General features: G+C 38.1%; 1 protein-coding gene across 1 annotated transcript in view; it reads right to left on the reverse strand.

Moving 5' to 3' along the window:
* Positions 1–391: 391 nt before the first annotated feature.
* Positions 392–15,482, reverse strand: part of CNTNAP5 (contactin associated protein family member 5) — a 410,063-nt gene continuing 394,972 nt past the window's right edge. Inside the window, exons 23-25 of the mRNA XM_036386345.2 lie at positions 13,803–14,021; positions 9,566–9,637; positions 392–8,571 (exon numbers count right to left, since the gene is read on the reverse strand). Coding sequence (XP_036242238.1) covers positions 8,375–8,571; positions 9,566–9,637; positions 13,803–14,021 — 488 coding nt within the window. The 3' untranslated portion in view covers positions 392–8,374. The remainder of the gene's footprint in view (positions 8,572–9,565; positions 9,638–13,802; positions 14,022–15,482) is intronic.

The following is a 15,482-nucleotide window of genomic DNA, read 5'->3' on the forward strand; positions in this document are numbered from 1 at the left end:
AGGGACACGAGTGAGGGCAGCAGGCTGTGAGTGTGATCCCTGTGCCAGCCAGCAGTGCACTGCTGTGTGAGGGGACCCGTGGAAGGACCAGAAGCTCTGGATGCTCCTGCATGGCAGGCTGGGAGGGAGGAGGTGTGTGCACACACCTGGGAGCGCGGGCACAGAGCTGCAGAGCTGTGACCAGGCAGGTTTTCTAACCAGACTGTCTGCAATATCTGCACACATGACTTTTAGTCAGCCCACCAGCCCTAATGAGTTATGTCAGGAATGTGGGTGATGACCAGATTTCCTCTGACATTAACTTTTAGCCATAGCTGAAATCAATAAATCAATAGTATCATCCAGTGAGGTGCATTGGCTTGGAGTTAACATGTAAACACCTGAAAATTCATTTTCCCATAAATAGCACTTTTTAATGTTCATTCAGCTAGAAGATAAAATAAAAACACAAGAGGAGGCATTTGTCTTCGACACAAAATCATACAAAAAGTCTTTTTTTTATTAAATATACATTACTTACAGTTTAAGTCTTTCTTCTGTACAACAGTAACCATAGAAAACAAAAGAAGCTAAGGCTAAATTTTTTCAGTCCCTTAATAGGGTATTAAGACATGTTACATTGTCTACAAAACTGACTTAGACTGAGGCAACGTCCTGTGGAATTCTCTTTAGAAAACCAGATAGTGAAAGGGGAATAATCTAAATGTCCATTTTACTTTTTACTGTAACTGAGAGACTCTTGCTTTACCCTTGGACAAACCATTAAAAAAAAGTCCTTTTTTTTTTTGCTTTGTTAATAAAATGAACAGAGCACTGAGAGATTTATTTAATAAAATTTGAGTAGAACAAAGTAAAATGAATGATGAAGGGCTCATCTGTAGAAAGAACCAATTTTTTATTATTACAAATACTTAATCTCAGCTGCCATTTTGCTCTTTTTTTTTTTTTAAGGGTGCCTTTATCCATAAAATCCATAAAATCCTTCCAGTGTTAGTGTGCTGGCTCCTGAATTGGTTGACAAGACACCACCCACAGACCAACCTTCCCAAACCACAAATTTTTAGAAACTCCTGGAGGTGACTAAAGCCATATCATGGACTTTTTGGAGCTGAAGTTCATTGCCTTATCCCAAATTTTATCCATAGTTTTGCTAGAAAACAACACAATTTCAGTGAATGCAACTCTTGTTGACAGCAGTAAGGGATGACAAACATAAGGTCCTGACTTGGTTTCATGTATGTCAGCCCCGGTTTGCAGGAGATCATCAAAGCAAGAGCAATATGAGGCTAAATTCATCTGTGATGTTCCACATTGACCTAAACAGGCTTACAACCAGGTCTGAAGCTGTCTCTTGTTTCTTTCACAAAGGGGGTTTCAAAGCAGGTCAGGTACGACAATGCCAAGGTTCTCACTATCATTTAGATATACTGGTCTGTGTTACAGATTTCATTTGCAAAAATCACAGAGTAGAGATTTTTATGATGCCTGAATAAAAAAATGTACCTGTTTGCTCTCCTTAGCTCCTGAAACTTCAATTCCACTGTATTGTGAATGGAAAGTGAGGCTGTGAACTGGCTGTATCTAAGCTTTACCTAAGAAACAACTCTTCTTCTTTCTTGACAATATGGGTGCTGCATTGGCAGCAATGGCAAAACACATCAGGAAAGGATGTGCCTAAAGGACACAAGAAGGAGCTGTAAAGGGCATGCAAAAATGAGTACATAATTTCCCATGCTGAACTAGTTCCAAATGGACTCTATTTAGGGCTGTGGGATTGAAATTTGTGAAGAGAGTTATGACTAGCATGTCAAAAAGTAAGCAGTGTTGCAATGTGAACAGCAGTCAGCAGCTTAGAAAAAAGCTGCCACAAGCATCCTAAACAAGGGAGTCGAAAGTCTCTAAGGAAACACCATTCTTTGGATCACCTGCTGTGCCTAAAATTTGATCAAATGTTATGATTGTTTGAGGGAAACCATCCCCAATTCTCCTTTGGGCTACCTAGGAGAGTTCCAGCAATCTAAGTGGGAAATTCAGATCTGGTATCAGCCAGAGCTTTGAAATTCTCTCCCATGTTTGAAGCAAGTCTATGATACTTTACAGATCATCAGGACAACTAAGACTATGTTCTGGCAGACTAAGTAGCAGCAATTCATTCAATGGCAAGAAAACCTACCTACCACTGAAAAATACCCAAAAGCCTCATATCCACCTGATGGTTACCATGTGTGGCTTCAAACAGTGCATGTTTTCCTGAGCTTTTGCTTCCTTCACTGTCCCATCACAATGGTAGTTTGAAATGTTAATGTCCTCTTTTCCCCTTAGAGGTCACCACCTCTAGGTGACTACATTTCCTTGATGGAGTCTCCCTTCTGGTTGACCACCAGCTGAACTTTTGGTTTCTGTGACTGCCAGGAAAAAAATCATAATCTAATTTGAATTTTGAAACAAGCTCCTCTGACTCCTAGCAACAATTTGATAGCTCCACATGTTAAAGAAAAAGGAGGGATGAAGAAAAGAGAGGTGAAGTAGATATGGAGTGACACTGTCAACACAAACTGTTGCCTTAATCCTTCATTAGCTCGGCTTGTAGACTCAGCACATTACAAACAACAAACAACGAGCTTACAAATTACAAGAGTTCACCAGAAAGTGTGCTTTTTTTTCCAATTTTTGTTATTGTCGTAGTAACTTAGTGCAAAAGATCACGAAAATAAGCACCAATACACTGAAATATTCAAACTCTCTATATGCATGTCTTGAAATAAACAGTCAAAGAAAAAAGCTACTTCAGACCCAAAAGAAGAATGTGTTTAGAAGTTCCATGTACAAAAGTAGCAGGGAGGAGGGGGCCGCCCACACTGAAAGAGGACATGAAGAACTTTCCACTGGGAAAGAAAGTGCAGCAAACTGCAAAACCCAAGGGAACAAATCATGCTCTGAAGCTGTGATGGCAACCTGTGAAGAAAACCCCCAAAAACTTCAAGGGCATGGTGCAACTCTAACTGTAGTCAAGCAAGAGGCCTCCCACCAACCTCTAAAAATTCTGGATAAGGCCCTTGGTTTGGCAGGGGTGAAACTATATCACTTGGCTTGTTTGGCAAGTAGGCATTAAAAAACTGCATGAAAGTTTTGAAATAGCACTCACAAGGTCTCAGACTTTGCTCAAGTCCTTTATGAAGGGTTGCTTTCTGAAAAATAAAATAGAAAAAAAGTCCTTCGTGTCTGTGGAAAAAACAGCAGTGCAGAAGAATATTTAAAACTAGTCTTGTTAAGGGTAAACTTTGTGTAGGTGAGAGTGACAACAATGGCATGAGATGGACCACAAAGAGGTCAAGTTCTGCCTCCTCCACACTTGTTAATTTGAAGTGGAGCATGCATGTCAACTGCCTGGCTTCCTTACAGAAGGAAGGTCGATTCTGTTCTGAAGATGGGGTTTATTTTTTCAGGGATTCATCTCATTGAGAACTTAGGGTTCCTGGATGAGAACTTATTATAATTGGAAAAGCCAGCAAGTATCAGACATAGCTACTTGGGGTTAACAGATGCCAGGATATGACAGACAGGAGACTTGGATCCTTCCTGGAGCTGCAGAGATACCAGGTATCATCTCAAATGGCACCAGACATGTAGAAAGGCATCTGAGAGGGCTGAGTTAGCTTTAGATTCAGAAATGTGTGGATCTGGCTTCATGCATGCTATCTGCCAAAGCTCCCATGTGAGGCAAAAAATGGATGTTGGACCTAGAACAGACTGAAAGGAGAATTATCCACCTCCCCACAGATTACTGATTAGATTGTCACCAGCTCAAAGCGGTATTTTGAAACTCAATTTTCATGTATTTGCCTACAAAGAGATGCATACATTTACTAGACAGAGATGTTTAGAGCAATTTTTAGAGTAATTTAGATGCAAGGTGTCCTTCCTTGACCCCAGCTGTCACCTCAGTACAAAAAAAAAAAAGTCACTTGTAATACCTGTGGAGATGTGTCTACTTGATCTTCAAAACTATTGTAAAATTTGGACTCATCGGCAAATTCTGCTAGAAGTAACTTCTCTATTGCCAGGAGACTACCCTGTCTCTATAATGAATGGAGAGAAAAAGGCATCTGTAGTGATTCATTTAATCTTACAGGATGTTTGAGACATTTGCCCTGTCCTCACCAACCACAGGGCTGGACAAGACTGGATGACAATTGTGGAACAAGCAGTTGGTAAAATCAAATGCAAAATGAAACAAACCCAAAAGACAAAAGCAATATCCAAGTGCTTCATAGGTCTTGGACTCAATTTTATCGTCAGCAAAATCAATACTGACTTCATTAGGAAAAGATTCATAACCCCTCACCATACTGAAACAATATGATATATTGATTGCTCCTCACTCAAAATGTGAAATATGTGATCAGCTAAATGCTAATATAGACAAAGATCTCATTAAAATAAGGGTTTGGATTACACTGTAAAAATTGAGCAATTGATAAATAGGATGAGTAAAGTCTAGCTAGATCAGGTTAAAATAAAGCCGAGAGAAACCATCTTATTTTTGTAATCTGGTTGTAGTTTTAACTTAAATATCAGGGGCATCTCATGACTGAACACACTCTGATAACTACACAGCTCTATATGTGTCATTTTTACAGTCCCGAGTGGGAATTCTGGCTTAGCCCATATGAGTTAAAAGTATGTCTTTTATTTGGCTTTTTCACTGCAGACATAATCTAAGTGTGGAGCCATGGCAAGAACAAGAATAAATAAAAACAGTGTACATTTTAAAAATTGACCCAAAACACTCACACTGTCTTGTCTCTAGTTAGTGAATATGGACAGATGAAATACTAACTGCCAAGTACATAGGTAACTTACTTAGAACCAAAGTTTTATTTCCGAAAGAGAAATGGGACTCTATTTTCAAAGGTATTTAAATGTCTTGTAGTATATTAGAATATTCCACAGCAAGGCAGACACAGAAATTAATTTGAGTTAAATGTTCATTTTGTTTAGTCACTTAGCATTGATCCACATCCTCAAGAGACTAAATTCCTTGTAAAGCCTGTCCTTCCCCCAGGTGGCTGCCAAGCTAGTTGGAGTTAGCTTTCTGACATCCAGCCTTCCTCTGTTTTCTATTCCCAGGCACTGGCATTCACTGAGAGTCCTTCTGCATGACTAAATATCTTTATAAGCATGGCTATAATTGGTCAAGTCTTTTCTGGAAAACAAGAATTTGCACTGCTGAAATCCATATCTAAAATACTTCATAATTTCACAGCTTGCCTAACAATAATAATTTTCATAGGTTATGTATCATATCACCAAGAGGAAAAAAAAAAACAACAACCAGACAGTATCCTTCAACCAGTCCCTTACTTTAATTATGAAACTTATCTTGGGGAAGGAAGAAAACCCAAACTGCCTCCAAAGAACTCTTTGACAGTCTCAGGGTTTCCACTGAAATAAAATCTGAAAATTTATGTATAAAAAGTATTATCCTCTGGCTTTACTTAAAAATATTATCTAGAACGACTGATAAAAGGAAAAGGGAATACACCCCATTTAAAAAGAAACATTAACAAAAATAGCAGAAATGGCTTTAAATAGATGAGAAAAAAGTTCTAATTTGAACTAAGGAAAATTAATTTTAGTTCTAGTAAATTTTTTAAAAACTGTATTTCTTTTATTAAAAAAAATTAATTGGTTTTAACTGATATTGAAGGAAATTCAATGATGCCCTCACTAAAGAAAGCATTAGAACAAACCAAAAAACAAAAAGGAGTATATATTTAAAGTACTTAATTTAGTATATTTTAGCTATCTTTAATTAGAATAATTTGACATCCTGATTTAGAAGTCCATACAAATGTGTTCATTTGTTCAGCCTTGTAGCATAAAAATCTTCTCATCTCAGTACATCCACAGGTATAAATTAATATCTTTGTACACTAATACATACATTCATATGAAGTTCTTTTTTTTATAGATGCACCCCAACCTAGCTAAATTTTCAGAGTTTTATCTGCCTATTCCATTCTTCATGTAGCCAATTAAGCACATTAGCACATCAGAGATGTCTCATACAGAGGCCATTTCAGAAAAGATGACTCAAACACAGGCAGAGGCGCCCATGAACTCTCCTATTCTTCCCTTCTGCCACGCCAAACAAAGCAGCTTGATCTGCAGGAAGCAAAGGAAAAGAGAATTGCTTTGCCGGATTTTGCCGCCAAAGACAAAGCAACATAAAGAGAACCCAGCTACTCATTCCATCATTCCAGTACTCATCACACAGAAATGCTGTCAAATAATTGTGTCAGCCAGTGTGTGGCAAAATGTCTGCAGCTGACCATGGCTGAGGAAGAATGGCACCAGACTGGTTTCAATAGAGACAGCTTTATAAAATTGCTCAGGGAAGAGATTTGGTTATAGGGCTGGCCTCATATTCCTCTTCACATAAGAATGATGTTACTCCTAGACTGCTTTCTCTTCCCTGAATGCTCCAAAAGAAGTGATAAAGAATCACCATATCCAAACAGTCATTTATTTATTTATAAATAAATAAATGTCTGCTCTCTCCTCTCATAAAAACAAACTCAAAAAACTTCAATAAACACCTGTGTACCTTTCCAATGGACTGCCTAGAAAAACAGCACCTGTTGCAAGTGTAAGCTCATCTCTTGTTTGCTGTGGGCTACCCACCTCATACTGCGATTCCTTTATTTTTAATCTATGTAAAAATGACCACTGTGTGAAAACCCCAGGATGACTGCACAGGGTGCAGGGCAAAGAAGAGATTTAGCTGTACAATCAATTGTCACTAGAATTAAATCAAGAGTATTGCAATGAATAAGATTTTTCTTCCCCTTAACTTTAGGCTTAATTCTATCACCAGCAAATTCTACATCCTCTTTAGAAGCCCTGCAAAGGCAGATGTCACACAGACACAACAGTGTTCAAAACCTCACTGGCTGGGACTCCTTCATTTCTTACCCTTAGGATATTTGTGATTGAAAAGGAAGTTTTTCATCCTCACACTGCAACCATGCAGCACAACTAAAATGGGCAGAACTTGATTCTTCAGTAGTGCTCCCAATCAGGAAAGGACAAAAGACTTTTAAAAAAAGCGTGAAGATTAATTTGAAGTAGAGCATTTGTGATCTTTTTGTTTCCCTAATGTTCTTCCTTGTAAAGAAGGTTTATCAAATATTCATCTTTTTAGACATAACCTCAGACCTCTCTCTATTTAGTTTTGGAGAAGTTATTCCAATTTCTACAAACAAAAAATACCACTCAATCTTTCATGCAGTTTTGGGAGGTTTTTTTAACTAGTAGGATTTTTTTTCTCTTTTTTTAGAAGAGCTGGCAGAAGGTGTGAGTCATGTTTAAGATTAAACTATTTTGTTTTTTTTTCTCATCTATGTTCTTTTTTTTTTCCACAGGGGCAACAGCGTTTAACCTCAGTGTGTGATAATCCTCCATGTGGCATGAACAGGCATATGCTGCATTTCTAAAATTTCAGACAAATATAGAGCACCTAAGTCCTAGCAGCTTCCTAAACCCCTTGGAGATTCAAGCTACTATTTTCCATGCTTCAGCTAGGGTTATACTAGTGTATGCTGGGTCTACGTAGCCAGCCTTATGAGATGGAGGTGAAAGAGGTGCATGGGAATGATATTTATTGTTGATACATATATTGTTGGAAAAGTATTGAGAAGCCTAAAAGTTACAGTAAAAGGACAGGAGGTTGGGGGAAGGAGCTTAATGATGACAGTTTTATTTTCCTTTATGTCATACCAGCTTTTCAACTGGTACAAATTAATTTAACACCATTTAAATCAATAGACAATATATCAATTAACAACATTTGAGAATTTGGCTGGTTCTTTATGATTGTTGTAAATGAGCCCATGAAATAAATCAGCTGTTTTGATCTCATTCTTTCCCTCTATCCTGTCCCAGTATCTGCAGAGCTATGTGTTCAACTACTTTACCTGTACTTACATAGTCCAGCTCTAGTGTAAAAGCAATGACTTAAATGGCCCCAGAGAAAAAAAATAACAACAAATAAATGTAGGGGCTTTGAAACATCCAAGAACTGACAGCAGAAACCAGGTGTTCATGTGGATCTTATTTTGTGTAGGATGGGGTAACAGGTCTCTTGAGCTGCAGAAGTAAACTGTGATTGCCAGGCTCTTGTGCAGAGAATGAGGCACTGTGATTGTTCTCAGTGTTTCCTGTGCAGGGCGGTCTTTTCCAAATGAAAAAGAAGCTAGCAAAAAATGAGTATTAAAAAAGAAAAAAAAGTTCAAAAAGCAAAAAGGAAGGGAGAAAGGAATAAAGAAAGGGAGGATAGGGGAGGAAGAGTAAGAAGAAGTTGCATTGTCCATCAGATAAAATATTCCCGTTTGCACTCGCTCACTGTGTTTTGCAAGTCAATGTCAGCTTTAAAGGAGCTCTCAAGGTTTTCTGGGTATTCCTTCTCCTTTTTCTGGCTATTTCGATGTGCTTGTTTGTGTTGATAGAGGAATCTGCTCATGATGGCAATGATGCAAAAGATGATGAATATCACAACTGCTATTACACCTGTGAAGGGGTAAAAAAGGAAGGATAGACAGAGTGAAAACCAAAACAAAAGGCTCAGTTACCTCCAAAATAGGTTTACCCATGCACAGCAGCTAGTTGGTGTGATAGATCAGTTCATCTCAGTCTATACACAACCATATGCCTCTATCAAATCCTCCCTGGTAGTTTTTCTTTCTATTTTGTCACCTGAAGAACTCTATAAATAGAGCATGTATTGATATAATTGACCTAATTTCTGTAAAATTATGCTTTCACTGGAAATAAAGTTAGTTCAGTGTGTTTGCTTTTAAAACACTAGATCTGCTCATACAAATTTCTGCTCGGTCGTATTTTCTTCTGTGCTATCTCTGGGAACCTTGCACAAGCCTTGTACATTTTGGTTTATAGCTTCTAGATATTATCAAAGGCAGCTCACTACAGGGCATACTATAAAATAAACAGAGATAAATTGTCTTCTAGACCATTATAGGAAAATTAAAACCACACATGAAATTATGAGGACAATGTTCCCCAGTATATAAATACTTCCATATGACCTGGTGAGTTCCACTACACCACCAGATTACAAAGAGAGAGCTCAGAAAATACGAGATATGTGAATACTCTGCCAAGTATTCACCAGGGTGGTGTGTAAAAAAATGGTGACAGCTGGGTCTTAGAACACAGAGTCACATGGAACCAGAGAACACCTGGAACCTCTGGAGGTCATCTTGTCCAGATCCCCTGCTCAAGCAGGCAGGCAGACAGAGTTCAGTTGTATTTTAGAAGACTCGGGTTCCTGATGATCCATGTGTGACCACAATAATCCATAATGCAGCTGCCTACTTAGGTAGCTTGACACAGATACATGCTAATAAACAGAGCAGATACTAGACCTGCTTTAGATTACAAAAAACGTCTTGCACTATTTTTCATGGAGCCCAGATTTAAAGTCTCCTAGATTTTTGCCTTGACAGAATTATGTTTTGACTGTAGTCTTTAAAAATGAACTTACCTCCAATCACAGCTGAATCACTTCTGACTGCATTGGTGAGAGGTTCTCTTTCATCTGTCTTCCCAAAAGGATCTGCAGTTGGTTAAACAAAAGAGAACTTATTTTCTGTATCAACTGTTCATTTTCCCTGTGGCTTAGACAGAAGTGTCCTCTTACTCTCATGAATTCTACCTGTTTTCAGAAGATGTAATTTGGGGGATTGGGGAACTGAACCAGAAGGGTCTGAAAAATAAAGTGAGTTTGCAGAACAATTTTCTTCTACACCTTCAGGAGCAAATTCTATTAAGGGTATATGTAAAAGGAAACAGAAAGTTTCACACTAACAGCTGAAAGTGTTGTTTCAGTTCATCAGAAGAATCAGAGAGACATTTTAACTAAACAGCCTATTGGGAGCTTTTCTCAGTCAGGGATGTATTATTATCTTTTTTATTGTTACCTAAGGAATGATACCAGAAAGAAGCCAAAAGAAAGGGATGCTGGGCAGATGTAGAGCTGACCTATCTTGTAGATGAGATATACAACTTGAATTCAATCCCACAAAGAGAAGCAGTCTCTGCTTGGGACATCTCATCTACTACATTTGTGGGACTGGAATGGGAATAAAAATATACTTTTACACACAAATATAGAATTAATCATAGAAAAGGTTAGACTGGGAAGGAACTCTGGGGTTATTTAGCCTCATCTCAGGCCTCTGATCATAAGCTCAAACACGGCTAAATTCAAAATTAGATCACAGTTGGTAATAATTTTGTACATCATCAGTAGATTAATCTCATTTTATTTTTCAGTATACATGAGTTATATAAATCAAAACTAGAAATTTAAGGCTTTTTTTAAAATTTAGTCAAAGATGAGAACAACTTAGAATTATTTTATACCCTAAGATGGTTGTCAAAAATTGATAGTATGACTCACTTCTTTTCACAAACTAGAAGAGGAGGGCATTCATTATTTCAGATTGAAGATAAGTTAAGTTTCTGGATAATGGAAGTTTGGTGAGATATTTTTTACCTCATCCCACAGCTGAAGCCAGTGAATTCAGTGACAATTAAAATTTACATCTGTTCTGCAACAGTTCTCCTGTACTAGAGAAAAAAATTACAACTGCTTCCAGTGCATGGCACTAGTAAAAAAAATAAAAATTATTAACTATGAATGAAAAAGTATGAAAAAAATTTATTAAAAATTATATAAGATGTTATTTGTGCCTAAAATATTATTTAAGATTTGATACCTAATGCAATCAGTACTCCACTATTTTTGGTTACTGGAATTTAAGCACTGAGAAGAAAACAGAACAAATGTTGAAGAGCAGTTTCAGAATGGAGGACAACAGCCACAAGCCCCAGGAATTACATTTTGCCTGAGAAATAAAATCAGGATACAAGGAGAGGATGGCTTGTTACAGTGCAGCAGATGGCCTGTAACAGCAGAGCCATCTCCACTGGGACCACAATACACTCTGAAGCCAAGGAATAGCAACACTGGGTCTCATCTAAGACCTTAACAGGACATCCTCCTCCCTTTAGATTAAACTGATGGCATTACAGCTTGATCCACTGAGGTTGGAAGCCCTGCTGAGGTCACAAAGCTCCCTAGAAATCATCTAGTCCAAACCCCTAGTCATATCCATGTCTATTAGGCCAAGATTTTCAGAGCTGTATCCATTTGGGTTTTTAATATATCCAAGGATGAAGGTTTTACAACCTCTCTGGGCTCACACCACTCTTCTTACCAAGTCTGTATCCTGAGGGATTCTCCAAGCAGGTCCATGAGAAGGTCAAAGCTTGCAGTCATGCATTTCTGCCTTTTTTTCTGCCTTCCTCTGAGGATCCTCAGCTTCACCATCTCATAGTTGCTACAGCCAAGGCTGTCCTGGCATATCCCTAGCCAGTCAGAGCTTGTTTGGAAATATCAGGTTCAGCACAATTAGCACAGTGAGACAGAGCTTCACTGTTTAAGGTGCCTTTCAGAAGCAAATCTTTTCTGTGTAGTTCCAGACTTAATGAAAGTATCTGACATTTTTTTAACTTTAAATTCTTGAAGAGCTGCTCTCACGGGACAGGCAGCTCAAGACTCCACCATTCACACACCTGAATCTCCTCTGTAATTTTTACAGCAGTTTAATATTAAGAAAAAATACCATAGGAAAAGTCTATTATCTCTATACCATCAATACAGAGTTCAAAATAACAAGATCTTTACATGTGCCTCAGTGAGGAAGAAGGTGATCTGCAGATCTTTGTTAAAGATCAAAAACCACAGTAAGCACCCTCTCATTTTGTGCTTCCTCATCAGAAGAAGTGTGTTCAGATAACTGTGTGAATGGATTTTATTCCATATCTGTCTGCGAGGAAACTTTTTTGAACACAAGTATTCCTTTCTGAAGGAAACAGCTTCAATTGTTTCAAGTTACAAATATAGAAGGCTTTTTTCACACACTTTAAGAGTTTTCCTAGTGGGCTTTTTTGTTGTATCTGCACATTAGAATATCGACATAGACATGTACAGCCTCCTTTGAAGTTCTATTTTTCTTCTCAGACATTCAATAATGAGAAATTGGAAATGATGAATTGAGATATGAGCACTAAATTTGAAAGTTAATCCTTGACTCTGTTTTCTTTTTATTTCTTAAAATGTGTCCTTTGCATGTGAAAATGTGATGTTCAAGTACATCTATAGAAATTATAATTTGCTACAAATTGGAATTTTTTTTAAACAAGAATCAACCACCCATTGCTTTTACTTTAGCATATAAAGACATGAAGTCTTCAGAGCTCACTTGTTCTAAAGCTCTTATTCAGGCTTTAATCAAATCCAGTGTGAATCGTGAGACTGGAATGTCAGATAATTCATCACATTGAGAGGAAATCATATTTTAGAGCACAGAGTGCCAAGAAAGGCATAAGTTTTCATAATAATTCTGCATTTCTGATGCAACAGTGCTTAACCTTAACAATAGAGTGCAACTGATTGTATGCTTTAAATATTTAAGTTCAAATGCTACACTCTGCTCTGTGTTCTGCCCTGAAGTTCTGAGCCTCAGGTTTTAGTGCTTTCTAAACTCCTTAGAAAAATTAGATCATTGAGGTGACAGATCACAGGGCAAAGAGTTCATATTTTCAGTATCATTGCCCATTCAGGACTCACATTTGTCTGTACATCAGAACAGACACCTCAGACAACTCGAGGCAGTGAGAAGGAAGTGGGGGGCTGGGGAGGAGCACATGCACACTGGCAGCCACTCTCCAGAGTAATCAGCAGCCTTTTTCCTATGCAGAATGATAATAGCATCATTTGTTTTCTGCTGAACATCCGAGGCAAAAACTGCAGGAAATGGCGATTTGATGTAAGTACGAATGTGAAAGGAATTGTATTATGATCTAAACCAGAGTTTTATTTGTTATCAGAAAGGAGAAAGTAGCTTTATAGGTCAAGGGGCAAAAACCAGCCTTTAATTTGTACCCTTTTCTGGTCATTAAGAATTCTGCCACATCCACTGGTGACTAAAGCAGCAAGTTGATAGTCCCTGTTCATGGTGACAACACTTCCAGCTGCTCTCAGCTTCCTTCTCTGCATACAAATTCACATATGCAAAACACTTCAGATTCCCAGAGGACAGCTTCAGGATTGCAAAAGATACACAAACAATTGGGATCATCTTGCTGGTACTGCTCAAGTAGTGCTCCCTCTCTTTAGTCTAAGAGAATGAAGTACAAGCATTCAGTGGAAGTCACATATGCCAAGGGGTTTGTACAAGAGTTTTTGCTCATTTCTGTTAGGGCAGGAACAAATTTGAATTGTTTTTTTATATGACTTCTATTGCTTTATCACCACTAGAATACAGAATCTGTGTAACATTTAGGTTGTCCTTTGAGATCTGCAGCCAGATCTCAACATTTAGGTTGTCCTTTGAGACCAGAGTCATCTGGAGTGGTAGGAATGACAAATCAGGTGCATAACCAAACTTTCAAAGCTTTTCCACTACAGCTTATGGACTTCTTTGTTTTAGGCAATCCAGGAACTTAGTCTGAAAACATTGTTTCAGAACAATGACTTTTAAAGGGGCCTTGGCTAATCCTGATGCCCATCCTCAACACTCCTGATTCTGAGACAAAAGGGAACTTCCCAGTTCCACTATTCATACTGTCACAATTGCATTACAGTAAAAAGGAAGGAAACCTCACTCTACAGTATCCTTTAACCTCCACAATGCCCTCCCAGCAGGACATACCTGATGAGGAATATACTGTGGTTGCTGTGTTCACGTCAGCTTCCATCATGGATGCACAGCTGGATTCTGTCAGGGAACCTTGGACAGTCACGGGAGCGACGCTGGGATGGCGCAAGGCAGCCTTCAGGGGAGAGATGTGGTTGTACTGAACAGAGGACAGGCAGCCAGTGAAACCATAGGCATTTGCCTTGGAGACGTCAGGGTCCAGGGACAAGCTATCTGCAGTGCAACAGAAAAACACTCTGGCAACTGACTGTTTTAGGAAGGCATTAAAAAATGAATCCTCTTTTGCCTTACGTCTACTATCCAATTTCAGCTGTTCAGGTTCTCCTTCAGCAGCCTACAAGTCCTCCCTGGACTCTCCCATGAGGTTCCCAAAGTCCTTTCTCTATTATGCTACTTACCTTGAATTGTCTTGCACATAAAAGCCTGCACTACAATTTTTACCTCATCCATTTTCTCTACTAATGGACAATATCTAGCACATCATATCTACTAACCACAACAATAGCAATAGCAACAAAACCAACAACAATAATAATAATACTAAATAAAATAACAACACCAAATACCATAGAATTCTGGGGCTGATACTCTAAATTTTTTTTGGCATCTGCTAACAGCATCAGTTGCACATATATGGAACATACCTTCCAGGCATTCTGCCTCCTCCACTCTTTGGATGAAAGACCCTGCTTTGTGTTTTCTGTCACAAAATACTTTATGTGGCCTGTCACTGAATGGCTTTTTACCTCAGCTTCCTATCCTTCTTCAAGAATTTATTATTCAAGTTTTCTGAAGCATCTATTCATGTTACTTCTTTTTTACTATCAGAATTCCTAAGAATCTTCCTAGTTATTAGACAGGCTCTCACTCCACTAGTCCTATTTCACTAATAAAATAAAGAGTAAAATGATACAGTTGCTTATCTAAATCAAAATTAAAACAAATATCACTGTGTAATTTTCCAGCCTGTAGATAAAATAACATAAATAACTTACTTGTTGGTACATATTCAGTTAAATTTCACATAGAGAAAGCAAATCAAAGGCAAGGGTTTGTTTATATAATCATAGAATGGTTTGGTTTGGAAGCAACCTTAAAGATCATCTCATTCCAAGCCCCTGCCATGGGCAGGCACACCTCTTATTAGACCTGGCTGCTCAGGGCCCCATCCAAGTTGGCCTTGAACACTTCCAGGGATGAGAATCTGAAACTTCTTTGGGCAGCCTCTTCCAATGTTCCACCTTCACAGTAAAAAATTTAGTTCCAAAAGTTTTTTATACCAAAGTTTTAATATCAAAGATTGTTTGGGAAAGTCAGGGAAGGACAGTGGAGCCATTTTCTATTTTCTCCAAACTCACATTATTTACTTTCCAGAAATTGAAATTCATGCTGCTCAGAGGTCTCAAACCTGATGCGCTTTATATCTAGGTCAATCAAACAAGAAAAATGCCTACAAATGCACACAGATACAGTATCAAAACTTATTCAAAGTCTTAAAAATACCTGATAATGGAAAAAAACCCAACCTTCTAGCATTGGAAGTGTTGGGAATAATTCCAATGGCATTGGGAAATAAGGGTTCCTTGTTTCTCAAGTTTGTTTTCAAATCTTCAAAGAATAAGATACTAAATTTTAAAATAAGGTAGAATTTTTCCATTATTATTCAAATACAAT

Source organism: Molothrus ater, chromosome 7 (assembly GCF_012460135.2).
Source record: "Molothrus ater isolate BHLD 08-10-18 breed brown headed cowbird chromosome 7, BPBGC_Mater_1.1, whole genome shotgun sequence".
Taxonomy (NCBI): domain Eukaryota; kingdom Metazoa; phylum Chordata; class Aves; order Passeriformes; family Icteridae; genus Molothrus; species Molothrus ater.